This window comes from Stegostoma tigrinum, chromosome 49 (assembly GCF_030684315.1).
Source record: "Stegostoma tigrinum isolate sSteTig4 chromosome 49, sSteTig4.hap1, whole genome shotgun sequence".
Lineage (NCBI taxonomy): Eukaryota > Metazoa > Chordata > Chondrichthyes > Orectolobiformes > Stegostomatidae > Stegostoma > Stegostoma tigrinum.
Genome location: NC_081402.1, coordinates 1,812,380 through 1,831,332, shown reverse-complemented (window position 1 = coordinate 1,831,332; position 18,953 = coordinate 1,812,380). Strand labels below are relative to the sequence as shown.

General features: G+C 41.5%; 1 protein-coding gene across 4 annotated transcripts in view; it reads left to right on the top strand.

Moving 5' to 3' along the window:
- LOC125450038 (5-aminolevulinate synthase, erythroid-specific, mitochondrial-like) overlaps positions 1-1,808 on the top strand; it is a 49,521-nt gene extending 47,713 nt beyond the window's left edge. For all 4 annotated transcript variants that reach the window (XM_048525984.2, XM_048525983.2, XM_048525985.2 and 1 more), the window contains one exon: positions 265-1,808. In XM_048525984.2, the coding sequence (XP_048381941.1) occupies positions 265-428 (164 nt within the window). In that variant the 3' untranslated portion in view covers positions 429-1,808. The remainder of the gene's footprint in view (positions 1-264) is intronic.
- The last annotated feature ends 17,145 nt before the right edge of the window (positions 1,809-18,953 follow it).

Here is an 18,953-nt window from a genome sequence, read left to right as displayed (position 1 = left end):
GTCAGACATTGTATATTCAAGTAACTATCAAATAATGATACCACTATCTCTTCCTTCATCCTCTGTGTGATCAATTAAGATGAAGCCCTCCACTTAATGACTTACAACTAGTGGAAAGATTTAATCATCAAATACTAATGTAACAGTCCCTCTTGATTTTGAGTCCCTAAATCAGGACACCTTGTAACCTTCACTGTTTTAATAATAATAATAATCTCAGTTCCTCTTGCTGCTCCTCATTAAGTTGTCTCTTCGGTTTTCCAGATTGTCTGGTTGACGTTTGGAAGGAGATGGGACTCCCTATCCAGTCAATGTCCTCGGCAACCTGCAGCTACTGCCAACGCCCCCTACATTTTGAGTTGATGAGTGAATGGGAGCGCTGTTACTTCGGCAGGATGGAGGGGCAGTATGTCACTGTATGTGCCTGAAGCAACCGCTCTGGAGTTCAATTCAGTAAACTATTCTGACATAATTACATTACATAATAGGATAAGTAACCATCTATACACATCAATGATGTTCTCATAAAACCCTCAATATAACATTGTTTGACAAACCTTAGATCCTCTCTGTAACACTCTATTACAACCCACACCTGTCACTGTAACAGACTGATATACCCCGCAGCCCTCACTATAACACAGTGATATACCTCACACCCCTCACTGTAACACAGTGATATACACACTCCTCACTGTAACACACTGATAAGTCCCACACCCCTCATTGTAACACACTGTTACACTCCACACCCCTCACTGTAATACACTGATATGTCCCACACTTCTCATTGTAACACTGATATACCCACACCCCTCATTGTAACACACTGATATACCCCACACCCCTCACTGTAACACAGTGATATACCCCACACCCCTCAATGTAACACACTGATACACCCCACACCCCTCACTGTAACACACTGATATACCCCACACCCCTCAATGTAATACACTGATATGTCCCATACCCCTCACTGTAATACACTGATTTACCCCTCACCGTGATACACTGATATGTCCCACACTTCTCATTGTAACACACTGATATACCCCTCACCCCTCATTGTAACACACTGATATACCCCACACCCCTCACTGTAACACAGTGATATACCCCACACCCCTCAATTTAACACACTGATATACCCCACACCCCTCAATGTAATACACTGATATGTCCCATACCCCTCACTGTAATACACTGATTTACCCCTCACCGTGATACACTGATATGTCACACACCCCTCATTGTAACATACTGATATGTTTCACACCCTCATTGTAACTCTGTGCTATACTCAATACCCTTCATAGTAACAATCTAATATATTCCACACTGTTCGTTCTACGCCTCTGACAACACAGCATTGTTATGATTCAGGGGGCCATTCCCATCATGCCTGCAGCATATCTTTGAATGAGTATTATTACCTAGTGCCAATATCCTGCTTTTGTTGCGTACTTTTACACACTAGTTCCATCCAAATAATTATCCAATGCCTTCTTGAATGCCTCAATTGAACCTGCCTTCACCACATTTACAGATCCTGACTGATATACCCTATTACCTTCACTGTAACATTGATACACGTCACATTCCTCATTGTAACTCTGATTTATCCCACACCTTCACTATTAAACAAATATATCCTATGCCCCTCACATTAACACTCTGATATAACCTACAATCCACAACCGAATGATCTGCTATCGGCTTTACTGAAATTCCAAATCTCTCTCACTGATCTACTCCAGATTGTTCACTATAATAGCAAGTTTATAAAGGAGAATATTTTATGCAAATGTTTCATGAATTCTTTATGCTGCTCTTTTCTGACCCCGCCAATATGATCATCTCTCAGCTAGGATTTCTCCACCAAAGTCCTCTAAATCCAACCAACTCTAGTACTCAGTTTACCAGAAAATCCAGGTCTTTCCAATAAAAGAATTATATAAAAGAGAATTATATAAAAACAATTATATAAAAGAGAAGAATGCTTTATTTTAAATGGCTTCAGAATTTGGTTCTCACAAATGCACAATACTGCAGATATTGAAATTCTGAAACAAAACAGAAAATTTTGTCATTAAAAGAAGGTCTGGCAATCTCTGCATAAAAGAAAAGTAATCTTTCAAGCCAAAGAGCTTTCAGAACTTAAAAGTGCTGTGTTTTGCAACACTGCCATAGAGACTGCTTGACCGGCTTAGTAATTCAAGCATTTTCTGCTCCATCATGTCTGGTTTGCTGACTCTGATTGAATAATGCCCTTCAGCAATACATCCCACTTCACCTGAGGACTACACTTGGCTCAGCTCGCCATGCTAAAACATCGCAAAGCGACAAACAGGTCAAGTGTGTTTGTATCATTATAAAGAACTCAGGCAATCCATACAAGAGTAATCTGGATTTATTTTCTCAATCAACAACTGGAAACATTTTACATGTTTAAAGCAAATAGTTAAAATGACTCCATGATCCTCAGCACTATATATATATAGTGTAATTACATACCAGCCTGAAAATAAAATTAAAAATTCATCCTTTTAGCATTGAAGCTGTTCTTCTCTTGCATAGTCACCATAAACAAGATTAACAATGTCAGAGATGAGGGGGTCTACAAAGGATAAAATAATGATCCTTCATCAAATTAACTCCACAGAGGTTGGTATTCCATCACCAAGTTACATTTTATTTACGCACGAAAAGTCCTTGATACAAGTCCAGGATGTCTGACACTCCTCTTTATCTGTTGGTCAGGGCTCCCTAATCGGACCAGATTGACAGTCCCAATCAGGGAACTGATATTCTATGAGGTCCACCTGGCTGACCTTGTTACAACCACTACATTCACCGCTAGGGGGAGAGGTAGTGCAGATGGACAGGATCTGCAGATCTATTCGGAGCGAAAGGAATTGTTTGCTAAAATTGGGTAATGCAGGTGCAGAACTGAGCACTGGCTTGAGAGATGAGTGTCACACTGTGTGACAAAACGCACATCAAGGACAGTGAGAGAGTCCATATCTAACCTTGCATCGTACCTGTCCTGGGAGTGTTTGAAGGGGATAATGCAAAGGGAGTATTAGCCTGTATCTAATCCCAAGGTGTACCTATCCAAGGACGTGTTTGACGAGGACAATGTAGAGGTACTTTTACTTTGTATTCACTCCTGTGCTGTACCTGCCCTGGACATATTTGACAGAGGTCAGTTTACAGGCACATTGTAGCCTCTCTGTTTGACACTGCCCATAACATAAAGAATCATTTTGATGTGACCCTACACTACCCAAGAACTGATTTAACCAAAATACAAATGATAATGTTGAGGCAGCTAGAACTCACACTGATCTGGTCAGTAAGCATGCACAATGAAACTCATCTATCAGGTTAAAAAGGAATGCATGCAAATTCCCAGTGGTACCATAATAGCTCTAAATGCCCAACAATGAAGGCTCACTGTGTCTTTAATCCAAATTCCAGGGTTCTTCATTTCCAAAGATACTTTTAACAGAAATATCTTGAAATCCACAAAATGGAGATTTTAAAATAACCTGGAACGCAAGTTCACACAAGCAATTCCAATCCTGCAACGACTGGAATAAGAACATAAGAAATATGAACGGTAGTAGGCCATCTGGCTCCTTGAGCCTGTTCTGCCATTCAATAAGATCATGGCTGACCTTTTTCATGGACTCAGCTCCACTTACCCACCTGCTCACCATAACCCCTAATTCCTTTACTGTTCAAAAATCTATTTTGGCCTTAAAAACATTCAGTGAGGTAGCCTCACCTCTTTCATTGGGCAGGGAATTCCATACATTCACAGCTCTTTGGGAGACAAAATTCCTCCTCAGCTCAGTCCTAAATCTTCCCCACCTTATCTTGAGTCTATGCCCCTGGTTCAAGTTTCACTCACCAGTGGAAAAACCTCCCTGCTTCTATATTATCTATTCTCTTCATAATTTCATAAGTTTCTATAAGATCCCACCACCACCTCTACCACTGATTCTTCTAAATTCCAATGAGCATATTCCCAGTCTACTCAATATCTCCTCTTAAAGCCAAACCTCTCAACACCAGGATCAACCTAGTGAACCTGTTCTGCACCCCCTACAGTGGCAGTACATCCTTTCTCAAGTAAAAAGACCAAATCTGTACACAGTACTTCAGGTGTGGCTATACCAGCACCGTATGCAGCTCCCTGTTTTTAAAATCGATCCCTCTACTAGACCTGGGGCTGAGGAGTGGAAAAGGGAGGATGGGGTATATGATGCTGACCTCTGAATTTTCTGGGGTTGGCAGAAGGACGTACCTCTCATGCACTCTGGTGTTCAATAAGTTTGTGTTCTGCTGCAGTATTTCTGGGATTCTGCCTTGGTGCTCACGGGGATGCTTTGCTGACTTGCCACCTCAGCTGTGAGTTCCACAGCTGAAGAAGATAGGAAATGAGAAAGAGAGGCAATGATCCACAGAGAGCAAACAACACACATGTATCACAAAATCAGCAGCAAGTATACCATGTGGGTCACAGAAAAATAATCAGCATGAAAATCATGCACAGTCCAGACCAGTGAGGCAGAAACAAGACAACTGTGAGCAAAAAATAAGCCACTGATCCTTCGAGGGAAAGCAGAGAGAAAAGGATCGAAAGTCAAAAGTAAGGGAGAGACAAACATTTGCAATACAGCTACAGTATGCGCAGAAGACAAAATGTAAATCTCTTACTTTTCCCATCCTCTCAAAGGCCTCTTATCTCCTTCTCTCCTGTTTCCTTCCTCCTTCAATGATTCCTGGATGTCTCTCATTCGTGCCTCACCAAACCCTTGCTCCTACTCACTTCTGCTTCACTGATGTTAACTCTTTATTCCCAGCTCACTGACCCACACTATCTCTGTCTCTCCCCTCTCACTGATTCTCCATTATTTCTGTCTCTTCCCTGATTCCCCACACTCTCCTCCTTCAATGATTCCCCACTCTCTCCTTCATCACTGACCCCTCTCTCTTTCTCTCCTCCCTCACTTATTCCCCGCTATCTCTCTAGCTCTTAACTGATTTCCCGCCTTCTCTCTCCACCTGTATTTTTTCCTCTCTTTCTCTCTCTTCTTCCTCAATGATACCTCCCTTTCTCTGATTCCTTCCTGACTGATTCCCCATTCTCTCTCTCTCTCCTTCCTGATTCCATTTGTTGCCTGCTGTCTCTCCCCTTTCCCTGATTCCTCTCTGTCTTTGTCCCCTCACTGATCCCTCATTCTCTCTCTCCTTCCTCATTCATTCTCCCCTCTTTCTCTTTCCTCCCTGATTCTTTGCCCACCTTCTCTCCTTCCCCACTATCTCTCTAGCTCACTCCTGATTCCCATCCTCTCTCTCTACCCTTAAAGATTCCTCTCTTCCTCTCTCCTCCCTCAATGATACCCATTCTCCCACTCCTCCCCTTTCTTTCTCTCTCTCTTCCCTCACTGATTCCTCTCTCTGTGGCTTCTAAATCACTGATACCTAACATTCACTCACTCACCTGTTTCCTTCCACACCTTTAGTCATGCTCAACTCTTTCTCCCTTCAGTACTGATTACTTTCTCTTCTCCCTCAATGATTTCTCTTTCTCATCCTTCATTGATACCCACTCTTTCTCTCATCCATCACTGAATCCCCATTCTTTATTCAACCTACTGATTCCTCTCACTCTCTGTTTTTCCCTCACCGATTCTCTACTCCCTCCATTTCGACTCCCTTACTGGTTCCTTATTCTCCTTTCCTCTCTCCTTCCTCACTGACTTCCCACTCTTGTTCTTTTCTGTCACTAATTTACCTATTATCCTTCTCCTTCCTCACTGATTCCTCTTTCTCTCTCTTTGTCCTTACTTGCTGATTCCCAATTCTCTCTCCCTCCCCAATGATTCTCCACTCTCACTCTGCTCCCTTAACTGATTCCCACTTTCTTTCTTCTCCTTCATTGATTCTTCCCACCTCTCCTCGTTTCCTGATTCTTCACTCTCCCTTTTTCATCCCTCACTAATGTCCAACTTTCTCTAGCTCCTCACTTGTACACCATTCTCTCTTTCAATCTCTTATTGATATCCCTCCCCCTATCCCCAGTTCATTCCTTAACCTCACTCTGTCTCCATCCTCTCACTCTGTCTCTCTCTCTCTCCTTCCTCACTAATGAGACCATAAGAAATAAGAACAGGAGTAGACTATTCAAGCACTTCTGCACCACCATTCAACAGGATGACAGCTGCTCCAACATTTACAATGTCCACTTCCTGTAATTTTCTCCATAATCCATGATTCCCCTACTGATTAAGAATCTGTCTATCACATCGTTAAACATACACAAGGACTCTGGCCCCATAGATGTCTGTGGCAAGGAGCTTCAAAGATTCTCAATCACTGAGTTAAGAAATTCGTCCTCATCTGAGTCTTGAATTGGCACCCATTTACTCTGAGACAATGCCCTCTATCCCTAGACTCTCCCATGAGGGGAAACATTCTTTTAATATTTACCCTGTCAAGCACTGTAAGAAAATGGAAAATCAGAGAAGAAGGTGAGTCAGTGAGTGAGTGTGGGAATTCAATTAAGGAGGAGAGAAAGTGAGGAATCAGTGTGGGAGGACAGGGAATGAGGAATCAGTGAGGGTGAAGAGTGAAAGTTGGCTATCAGTATGGGAGGATAGAGGGAGTGGGAGGAGCTAATCTGTTAGGAAGGAGAGACAGAGACTGGGGTATCAGCGAGGAAGGGGATAGAGAATGGGGTAACAGTGGGCAGGGAAAAGATAATGGGAAATCAGTATCAGAAAAGAGCAAGACTGGGAATTGGTAAGAAAGGAGAGAGTAGGGATTCAGGGAGTGAGGAGAGATACAAAGAATAAGGGATTAGTAAGGAGAATGGGAAAATGAGGGGAATCAGTAGGGAGGAGAAAGAGAATGGAGATTCAGTGTTGGATAAGAGGAAGAGTTGGTATCAAGAAGGAAGAGAGAGGGAGAAGAGACAGGAAGTAAATGAAGGAGGAGGAGGGGCAATCAGCACCAATGGGAGAGATAGTTGGGCATGAATTAGGGAGGGCAGAGAGAAAATGGAGAATCAAGGAAGAAGATGAACGTGGGGAATCAGTAATGGCGGAACCAATATAAGAGACAGAGAGAGAGTGTGTGTGTGTGTGCGTGTGAGAGAGAGAGAGAGAGAGAGGGAGATAGAGAGAGACAGACGGGAGTACAGAGAGTGAATGAGAGAGAAAGGGGCTTCAGTGATAGAGGAAAGGGAGAATGGATGTCAGTGAGGGAGGAAAGAGAACGAGAAGTAATGGGTATATTTAAGGGTGGACAGGGAAGCTGGGGAATCAGGGAGGAGCTGGGGACTTAATGGGAAATCAGTGAAGGAGGAGGGAGGGAGAGTGAAGAATCATGGAGGGAGGAGAGAGAGGGAGAATTAGTGAAAGGGGAGGAAAACAGTGGGAATCAGTCAGGGAGCAGAAAGTGAAAGTGGGGAGCCAAAAGAAAGAGTGAATAATTGGTGGAGGGGAGGGAGAAAATAGGGAATCAGTAAAGTAGGAGAGTAGAGAATCAGTGAGGAGGGAGAGTGAGTGGTGGTATGAGTGCGAGGGGAGAAACAGAGTGAGAATGGGGAATCAAAGAGGGAGGAAGAGGAAGGGAAAATTAGCAAAGGAGAAAAGGGACTGAATTAATGAAGGAAGAGAGGGAGGAATCAGTAGGAAGGAGGGACATATCAGCGAGGGAAAAGAGAGGGGAAGCAGTGAAGGTGAAGAGGGGAGAATCAGTGAGGGAGTAGAGAGAAAGTGGAATATTATTGTGGGAGGAGACAGACAGCTGAGAATGGAGAATCTATGACAGGGGACAGAGAGTGGGGTATCTTAAATCATAAGAAGTTAGAGGCAATACATTGACATGGATGGAGAATTGGCTAATGGGCAGGAATCAGTGAGGGAGGATAAGGGTTTCTTTTTCATGTTGGTGACTTGTGACCAGTAGGGTTCCACAGGGATCAGTGCTGCGATTGCAACAGATTACAATAAATGTTAACGACTTGGACATAGAAAGTGGATGTACTGTTGCCATATTTATTGACAACGCAAAAACAGGTGGCAGTGCAGTGTGGAGTTGGAGGAATACAGCAGACCAGGCAGCATCAAAGGAGTATGAAAGTTGATTTTTCGGGTCAGGACCCTTTTTCAGAAATGGGGGAGGGGGAAGGGAGCTCAGAAATAAATAGAGAGAGGAGGGGAGGGGGTGGGGAAGGTAGGTGGGAAGGTGAAAGGTGAGTGCATGTAGGCATTGGTGGGGATTGGTCAGTGAGGTGGGAGGAGTGGATAAGTGGGAGAGAAGATGGATAGGTTGGAAAGGGTCCTGATGGACTCATGTTTGTCGTCCTATCTCACAGCTTGTTTTTCCTTGCCCAGCCTTTGTTTCAAAGTCTGCAAGCCGCTGAGAGATATTTGTCTGGAATGAAAGAATCAAAGCTGTTCCATTACACTAATCAGTGGGAAACACATCAAAGAAGAACTTTGCTAAGAAATTACACAGTAGGGCAAGAACTGGACAAGTGTTATAATGGTGGAACTTTACTCATATGAAAATTGACTGTGATAGTAATAAAGAGGGCAAGAGCTCGAGAGTATTCTGGAGAATTTTTGACAGCAATATGTGTTCAGTCTATAGAGAAATGAAGCACTGCTGGACCTGGTTTTGGGAATGACACAGACCAAGTGAATTGAATGTCAGTAGGACAACATTTAGGGGCAGCATAAGGTTTAGGTTGGCTATGGAAAAGGACAAAGAGCAATCCAAGAGCAAAAACAAAGTTGCTGGAAAAGTTCAACAGGTCTGGCAGCATCTGTGAAGGGAAGAACAGAGCAATCCAGAGTGAGAAATAATTTACTGGAGAAAATGAACTTCAATGGGAAAGTTGTATCTGAAACATATCTGAACCACAATATTTGTTATTAAAGGTTGATGGGGAAAATGCTATCTGAATAATGGGCTACCTTGAAAAATATAGATTAGCCACAGTCCATAAGACCATAAGATGTAGGAACAGAAGTAGACCATTCAAACCAACAAGTCTGCTGATCATGGCTGATCTGCTAATCCTCACCTCCACTTTCCTGCATTTTCCCTATAATCCTTGATTCCCTGATTAAAAATCTGTCTTTGCCTTGAAAGTATTTAATGACCCAGCCTTGATAACGCACTGAGGTAAAGAATTCCACAGATTCATCGAGTCATAAAGCGTGGAGACAGGCTCTTCAGCACAACTCGTCCATGCCAATCAGTTTTCCTAAACTGAACTAGTTCCATTTACCTGCATTTTGGCCCAAGTCCCTCTACACCTTTCTGTATCTGTCCAAACATTCTTTAAATATTGTAACTGTACCTGCTTCTACCACTTCCTGCGGCAGCTCATTCCATATTCAGGTTGCCCCTCAGGTCTCTTGTATATCTTTCCCTTCTCACTTTAAACCTACGCTGTCTAGTTTTAGAATCCCCTACCCTGGTGAAAACACCTTTGCTATTCATTTTATCATTGCCCCTCGTGAACTTATAAATTTCTATAACGTCACCCCTTAAATAATGGCACATTATTTTTCAGTCTTTCAGCACCTCAGCCATAGCTGTCGATGATACAAATATCTTTGCTAGGGGCTTCCCATATTGTCCTGAAATACACTTGATCAGGTTCCTGGGATTTATCTACCTTACGCTTTATAACGCCTCCCGCACATCCTTCTCATGGCAACACTGTTTATTTCCCTGAGTTTCCTAACTTGCATGTCTTTTTCCATAGTAAATATTGATGTGAAATATTCATTTAGGATCTCACCAATCTCCTGTGGTTCCACACATAGATAGCCTTGTTGACTTTTAAGGGGTCATATTCTCTCCTTTTGCCCTTGATATACTAATAGAATCTCTTTGGATTCTCAATCTTATCTGTCAAAAGTATCTTGTGTCCCCTTTTTGCCCTTCTGATTTCTCTTTTAGGTGTACTCCCACACTCTCATCAGCCCCCAACACCCCCAGCCCATGCTCCTCAAAGGATTCACCTGACCCCAGCTGTCTACACCTGACTATACGCCTCCTTCTTATTGATTAGAGCCTCAAAATCTCCAGTCATCCAGTTTTCCATACTCCTGCCATCTATGCCCTTCACAGTAACAGGAACATGCTGACCCTGAACTCGTGTTATCTGCCTTTTGAAAGCCTCCCACTTGCCAGACATATCTTTACCTGTGAAAAGCCTCTGCAATCAACTTTCGAAAGTTCCTGTCTGGTATCATCAACATTTGCCTTGCCCCAATTCAGAACTTTAACTTCTGGCCCAGGCCTCTCTTTTTCCATATATATTTTGAAACTAATAGAACTGACTGGTCCTGAAGTGTTCCCCCACTAACAACTGTTGTTATCCAGCCCTGTTTGCCAAGAGGATGTCCCCCTTCTCTAGTAAGGCCATCTACATATTGATTGAGAGTTTTCTTGAACTCACTTAACAAATTCCTCCCCATCTGAGCCCTTAACACTATAGCAGTCCCAGTCTATGTCTGAAAAGTTAAAGACCCCTGCTATTATAACTATTATTTTTACAGCTACCTTTGATCTCCCTACATATTGCTCCACAATTTCTCACTGACTATGGGAATCCAGGTACAATCTCATCATGATCATCTGCTTCTTATTTCTCAGTTCCGCCTATACAGCTTCACTGGATGTGCGCATAAATATCCTAGGTGTTGCCTTCATATTTTCCCCAATCAAAAATGCCACTTCTCCTCCTCTCTTGCCTCCCCTTCTATCCTCCCAGTCCTGTCACTCTCTTAGCCATGTTTCTGTAATTGCTACGATATCCCAATTCCATGTTCCCATCCATGACCTGAGTTCATTTGCCTTATCTGTCAGGCCTGTTGCCTTGAAATAAGTGCAGTTTAATTCATCAGATTTCGCTCGTTTTCGGCCGTGCTCTTAACTGCCTGTTTATTTATTTTAGCTGTGGCCTTGTATAGCTTTAGCAAAACCCCCACACTATATTGCATTCCCTTTGAAAGTAAAGGCCATGATTCCATTTGCCTTCCCTACTACTGACTGAGATCGACATAAAAGAACCCTAAAATCCCTCTCCTCCATACTCCAATGCAGTTTTTCTCCATTTAAGTAATAGGTAGCTCCTCCATTGTGACCTCACATTTTCCCACATTACATTCCATCAACCAAATCTTTGCCCACTTGGTTGACCTGTCTACATCCCTCTTTGTGACACTCTGACCATTTGCCTTTCCAATTATTGTGTATCTGCAAACTTGGCTATAGTACACTCACTTGCCTCATCCAAGACATTAACACATATTATAAGTAATTGTGACCCCAACACTGATTGCCCCCTTTAACCTGTCATCTGTTAGATAGCTCATCTTCTATCGAAGCTGTTATCTTACTTCCAACACCTCCAAACTATATTCCCAAAAAAGGGAAAGGTAGGAACAATAAATCCAGAGTTGCCTGGAAGACATAAGATAGAAATTGAGGCGAAGAAGAAAAAGCATGCTTGTAATAGATGTCACCTGGATCATACAACCTGAATAAAAGATTGAGAGGCACAATTAGAAAGTGAAGAGAAGCTAGAAAACTATGTAAAAAGCAATTAACATAACAGAGAGTCCCAAAGTCTTCTCCAGGCATATAAATAGCAATTTGGGGCTCTTGTAGTGGTGTGATAGCGTCAACCTTTGAATCAGGAGGCCTAAATTTAAGACCCATCCGCTCTAAAAGTGTGTAACAACATCACTAAATAGGTTTCTGTAGAAAATATGTACAAATTGAAGGGTTGTATTAGAGCTAATTAGAGACCTAAAAGGGTATTTCATGCATGGAATGTAGCACGGCTGAGGTAGTAGAAAAATATTTTGAACTGCCTTTACCAAACAAGGTCATGCTGCCCAAATGATGATGATAGAGGGGAAATTCAGTCACTTGAAGGGTTCAAAATTGACGAAGTTGTGGAATTGGGTAAGCTGCGCCTTCCTAAATCATTGCTGCATGAGCTGTGGGAAGTAAAAATTAAAATTGGAGAAGTACTGGCCATAACTGTATTCATCCTCCTCAGACTCAGACATGGTGCCTGAGGATTAGGGAATGACAAACAGCCTGCATTGATTTTAAAAAAAAGAATGTAAAGTTAAGCCCAGCAACAATAGATTTGGGTGCATGATGCAACATCAAAGTGGTTAAGAGGGATCCTGTAGATGTAGTAAATCTGGACTTCAAAAAGGTATTTAATCAGATGCTGCACAAAATGTTACAATGTATGATCACACGGGGTTAGGGGTAATTTATTATCGTGAGTAGAGGTTGGCTAACCAACAGAAAGCAGAGACTTGGGATAAATGGGTCTTTTTCTGGTTGGCAGCATGAAACTAGTGGGGTGCCATGGATGTTCAATCCTCAGGCACCAACTATTTACAACCTATAGTAATGAATTGGTCAGAGGGATAGAATATACCATAGTTAAATTTGCAAATTAAAAGAGGTGGAAAATAAAGTTCCAAGAAAGAAATAAGAAATTTATGAATGGATGTTCAGTGAATAGGCCAAAATTTGGCAGATGGATTTTAGCATGAGTGTGAGGTTATCCATTTTGGTTAGAAGAAAGGAAAGGCGTCTTATTATTGAAATAGATAGAAAATTAGAGTGTTTTGGTGCAAAGGGATCCTTGTGCATTAATCATAAAACCTAATATGTGTATACAACAGGTAATAAGGAAGACCTGAAATTTGCTGCGACTATACAAAACATTAGTGTGACTGCACTTGGAGAACTGCATAGTTTTGGTCCCCTTATTTGAGGAGGAGGATGTGGTTGCATTTGAGGTAGATCAGATTCACTAGAGTTATTTCCAAGATTAAGGGTTTATTTTAGGAATGATCATTAAGCAGCCTAGGCCTATACTCTCTAGAGTTCAAGAGAATGAGAGGAGGTTTCAATGATGTTTATAAGATGCTAAATTCTACGATTACTTGTAGAAAGAATGTTTCCTCTTGTGGGTTAATCTAGAATGAGAAGTCATAGTTTTAGGATAGGAGGTATCAGATTTAAATTACAGATGAGGAAAAGTGGCAAAACGATTCCGGTTTGTGGGGGTGGGGATAAGTAGAATTGAGAGGGCAGCGCAATATTTCTCTAAGAAAGTAAGAAGTATTCAACTGTGGAAAAGGGGCTTTGGGACTTTTGTTGTACATTCTTCAGCTCTTGAAATCTATATCTAAAACAGAAACAAGGAAACACTAATTTATACTGATTATAACACCCTAGCCTTCATTGAAAAGTTTCAAATACAGAATGTAAGGCTATTCAGATAGTCTTTTGTTACAACCATTTCACATAATTATTCATATTAATGGAAAAGTTAATATAGTTACAGGTGCATTGTCCTAAATGTAAATGATGAATGAAAAATTTAAGAAACACTAAGACTATGTAAGGTTATAGGCGGGCTGAGTTAGGATGGAAGTATCTGGGAAATTGTTGTTTGAACAAGCAAACTGAAAGGGGTTGCGTACAGATGCAGCTGGGTGGCAGAAAACTGATTTGTTTCTGGACTAGTGACCAGTTAGCGGTGGCAAAAGCCGTCTGCCTATCAACTACCCCACAATTAGTTCTCAGATAATTGAAAAGTTTCAGGCTAGAGAAGCGATTTGTTCTCCATCAACTTAGGAGTCATGGCTCTGGTCTCTGCTGTCAAATGCCACTTTATACCTGAAATAAACTAGTTTATCTTTCCCTCAATTGTTGTGAGCTGTGGCAGATGACTGATAAAGTTAGAGACCCTTTATAAGTGAACCAGCTTCCTTGTGTCTCTGATAAACCAATGGGGCAGAATGATGGCTCAGTGGTTAGCAGCGCTGCGTCACAGTATCAGGGACCTGGTTCCATTCCACCTTTGGGCAAGTGTCTGTATAGAGTTTGTATGTTCTCCATGTGTCTATGAGTTTCCACCTTGTTATCCGGTTTCTCCCGCAGTCCAAAGATGAGCAAGTTAGGCGGATTGGCCACGCCGAATTACCCTGGTGTTTGGGGATATGTAGGTTAGGTGTGTTAGCCATGTGAAATACAGGGATCGGACAGCGAGATGCGTCTGGGTGGGATGCTCGTCAGAGGTTTGATGTGGACTTGCTGGGCTGAATGACCTGTTTCCACACTGTAAGAATTCCAAAGTTCTAAAAAGCTTTGGAAGAAAGTAAACTGTTTCCTTGTAGCTATTTTGTAAGTGCTTGTAATAAATAACAACTCTTGTTAAGCATGGAAACCTGGTTTGTGCTTTCACAGAACCTAGGTCTAGAAATCAGATAAATTGGGAAATATTGTGTACTTATTTTACGATCTTTAACTTTTGTAAAGACACTGGGAACACCAAGGCTTGACTTTTAATGTGTTACCCCCCTGTAAGTCAGGACAGTAGAGAGAACATGGAGGGATAATATAGAATAAAAAGTATAATTCTAAGGAGGTTCATTAGCAGAGGGGCCTGAGTAGATGTGCATAAATAATTGAAGATGGCAGGTTGAGATAGCAATTAAAGTGTCCAGTACCTGAGACATTAGTAACAGCTGCACAGATCCACAAGAGCAAGAAGCTTATAGTAAACTTGTACAAAACACTGTTATAGCCTCATAGAATCCCTATAGCATGGAAAGCGGCCCCTTGGCCTACCAAGTCCTCACCTCAGAGCCTCCCATCCCCATAACCCAGCTAATCTACACATCCCTGAACACAACAGGCAATTTAGCATGGCCAACCCACCTATCCTACACATCTGTGGGCTGTGGAAGGAAACCGGTACACCCACAGAAAACCCACACAGACAAATGGAGAATGTGCAAACTCCACACAGACAGTTGCCCGAGGGTAGAATCAAACCCGGACCTGTTTGGCAGCAGTGCAAACCACTGAGCCACCATGCCGTCCATCTGAAGTATCACACCCAGTTTCATTTATGTACTTTCAGAAAAATATGACAGCGTAACAGAGAATTCAGATAAGATTTACAAGAATAGTTCCAGCAATGAGGAACTTTAAATTACAGGGAACAATTTGGATAGGTTGGACCTATTTTCCTCAAAGAAAATTGACAGATGATGTACTCAATTATCTATAGAAGAATCGAGAAATAAGGTGGCACATATTGAATGGAAATGTCAAAGGAAGCAAACTAGATACAAGGAGACACTTTTATCATGTAGCAATTGGTTAAGGTCTAGAATGCCCTATCCAGGAGAATGTGGAGGCAGATTCAGTCTAACGTCAGTCAAAAGACAATTAGTTATTATCTTAAAAGGAAGAATGTGCAAAGTATAAGGGACGAGGTTGTGAAGGGAGTTTAGGCACTTCACTCATTGAGATAGCCAGCACACATTTGAATGGTCAGTGAGAATAACATTTTTTTCTCTATTTATTTAAAGGTCATGAGCATTACTGGTTAGCCTGCATTCTTGCAAATTCCTAATTACCCTTAAGGTAGGAGTAAGTGGTCATCTTGAACCACCAGTATCCAATGGGGTACATTCAGAGAGCTGTTACAGAGTTCTAAAGGTTTCCTGGTTCGACAGTAAGTGAACAGTGATACCATTCCAAGTCAGGATGGTGACAGACCTGAAAGGCCACTTGCAGTCTGTGATGTTCTCATGCATCTGCAGGTGCAGCAAATAATTAAAAAGGCAAATGGAATTTCGTCTGTCATTGCTAGAAGGATGGAGTTTAAAACCAGGGAGGCTATGCTGCAGCTGTGTAGGGTCCTGGTGAGGCCACACCTAGTGTACTGTGCAGTTTTGGTCTCTTTACTTGAGAAGGGATGTACTAGCACTGGAGGGGGTGCAGAAGAGATTCACTCGGTTGATTCCAGAATTGAGACGGTTGGATTATGAGGAGAGACTGAGTAGGCTGGGATTATATTCACTGGAATTCAGAAGAATGACGGGAGATCCTAGAGAAACACATATGATTATGAAGGGGATAGATAAGGTGGAGGCAGAGAGGTTGTTTCCACTAGCAGGTGAAACTAGCACTAGGTGGTATAGCCTCAAAATAAAGGGAAGCAGATGTAGGACTGATGTCAGGAGGAACTTCTTCACCCAAAGGGTTGTGAATCAGGAATTCCCTGCCAGTGAAGCAGTTGAAGCTACCTCACTGAATGTGTTTAAGGCAAGGCTAGATAAATTTTTGAACAGTAAAAGAACTGAAGGTTATGGTATGCGGGTGGATAAGTGGAGCTGAGTCTCAAAAAAAAATCAGCCATGATCTCATTGAATGGTGGGACAGGCTTGAGGGGCAGGATGGCCGACTTCTGCTCCTAGTTCTTATCCGCTGCCATTAACCTTCTAGATAGTAGAGGTCAGAAATTTGGACAATGCTGTTGAGGTACGTGTTACTGCTACTATGTGTCAGTTATTGAGACAGTGAACAGTGAAGGTGGCAAATGAGATGTTAATCCAGTGGTATTGCTTTGTCCTAGATGGTGTCACATTCCTTGAAGTTACTCCTATCTAGGCAAATGGCCAGGATCCCATCTCATCCTTAATTTCTGCTTTGTAGACAGACATGTGGAGTCAGAAGGTGAGTTAATTTGCTGCAGAGTTCCCAATGATCTGGAGTCCAAAAAGAGAGTTCATAGTCAAAACACTGAGTATGCCATTTAGGACCGAGATGAGCAGAAATTTCTTCACATGGCCAATATCAAGCCTGAGGAATTTTCTGCCACAGAAAAACAACAGATAATTCAAAATACTGAATTCGAGAAAGAATTGGAAATACTTCTTAGGGCTAAGAGAATCAAAGGGAGAAAGTGGGAACAGGGTACTGAGTTGGATGATCAGCCATGATTGTATTGTATTGAATAGCGGAGCAGGTTCATATCACCAAATGGCCTACTCCTATTTTCCAGTTTCTAACTTTTAACCTCTGATGTGCTCTTGCATTCACATTATATATTTGGTCCACTTCAGTCTCCAGTTAATAGTAACCCCACAATGCTGGCAGTGCAGGATTGAGAAATATTAAAGGTCACAACAAGATGGTCATTGCTTAGCCAAATGCCTCATTTTGCAGGACCCTCCTATAATTGGGACAATCATCATGTGTTCTGGGTTGTTTAACTCTAGGTGAGTGTCCACCCTGTATTTTAGAATTGGCCAGTCTTTAATTTTGTTCCCTTATAATATATACCTGATTCTGTAATCTGCTACCTCCTCTCACTGGTCCACCCATAGGTACAAACATAAAATTTGTAACTGAATTAGGTCATTCAATCTTTCAAGCTTGCTTTGCCATTCAAAAAGATCATAGCTGATCTGCTCCTGTTTCAAATTCCACGTTCATATCTTTTCCACCCCAATCCCACCATACCAGTAACCCATACCAAAACAAGAATCCATTTATCTCTCCTTTAAGATAGTCAAGGCAGGATGTTCCAAAGTCACACAACTCTGAGACAGAAATGATCAGCTTTGACATGAAAGGGTGCCTCTAAGGGTCTTCCTAGTTCAGGATTCACTGACAAGAGGAAACATCCTTCAAACATCCATCTTATCAAGACATGATATAAATTTCAAATAAATCATCCCTCACACTTGTAAACAATTCCAGCTGGCCTAACCAGTCATATAATACATTATTTCCAGCTATTAATCCAGTAAACCACCACTGAACTGCCTCCAATGTTTCTATCCTTCCTTAAATAAGGCAAAAAGCCGCACACACTGGTATCACATGTCAGTGTCAGCAGACCCCTTCTCTATTCTCAAAAGTGCCCAAATTTATGTTTCTTTTGAGAAATGGTTATTTTACTGGTGCTCCCTTGAATGGCCGCTTTCTGTATTCTGACAATCAAGTAACACTCATTTTTGCTCCCACATCAACACCTCTGTCCTCGTCATCCCCATTTGACCCCCATGTCAATATCTCTGTCATTGATGTATGTGACACTCTTTGTCGGTGAACCTTAATATCAGTTCCAAAACCAGTGTGTTAGTATTCTGCAGCTCAGCAACTTTTGATCATGTGCCCTGCCTTTGTTTTCATTTTAGTTTCTTTCCTCCCTTAATATTTTTCTCTTCAGATGTAAGGACAGCTGGACCTGAATAGTTAACTGTTGCTTCTTTCGTTTTTTTCCACAGAGACTGCCTAATGCATGGAGAGATTTTATTTCTACAGCCTTCTAGATATGTATGGAATCTCCAAAACTTTAAGATTTTCCAGAACTTTTAGTTGAGATTTAAGATTTTTCCATTAAAAATTTCAAGAAAATTCTATGTGCATTTTCTGGGCCTTTCTGCAGTGATTTCATGGACCTGTCCGTTGAGGTTTTCAAGATGTTTTTCTATTGAAAATTGCAAAGAACTACAATCTTCATTTTCTAGGCTTTTCTGTTGAGATTTTCCAGAACCTATTGCTGAGACTTAGGATTTGTTTCTCATTGAAAATAAGAAACTCCTATTTGCATTCTTTAGACCTTTCAGATTTCCCAGAACCTTTTATTCAGATTTGATTTTCCAGAATCTTCTACTGAAATTTTTCAGAACATTTTATTGACATTCAAGGCTTTTTATTAAAAATCTCAAGAAACTTCTACTTGCATTTCTCAGATCCTTCTGCTGTGATTTTCAAGATTTTTTCCATTTGACAAAACTTCTATTTTCACTTTCTAGACCTTTCTGTTGAGATTTCTCAGTCTTCTACTGACAGTTTCCAGAATATTTTGTTGAGCTTTCAGAACCAACTGCGGTGATTTAAGAATGCTTTGCCATTGAAAAGTTCAAAAAGCTTATATCTGAATTTTTTGTACCTTCCTGTTGAGATTTCCAGAACCTTGAGATTTCTTAGAACCTTCTGTTGACATTTCCCAGGACCTACTGATTTGAGATTGAGATTTTCCTGAACATTTTGTTAACATTTTTCAG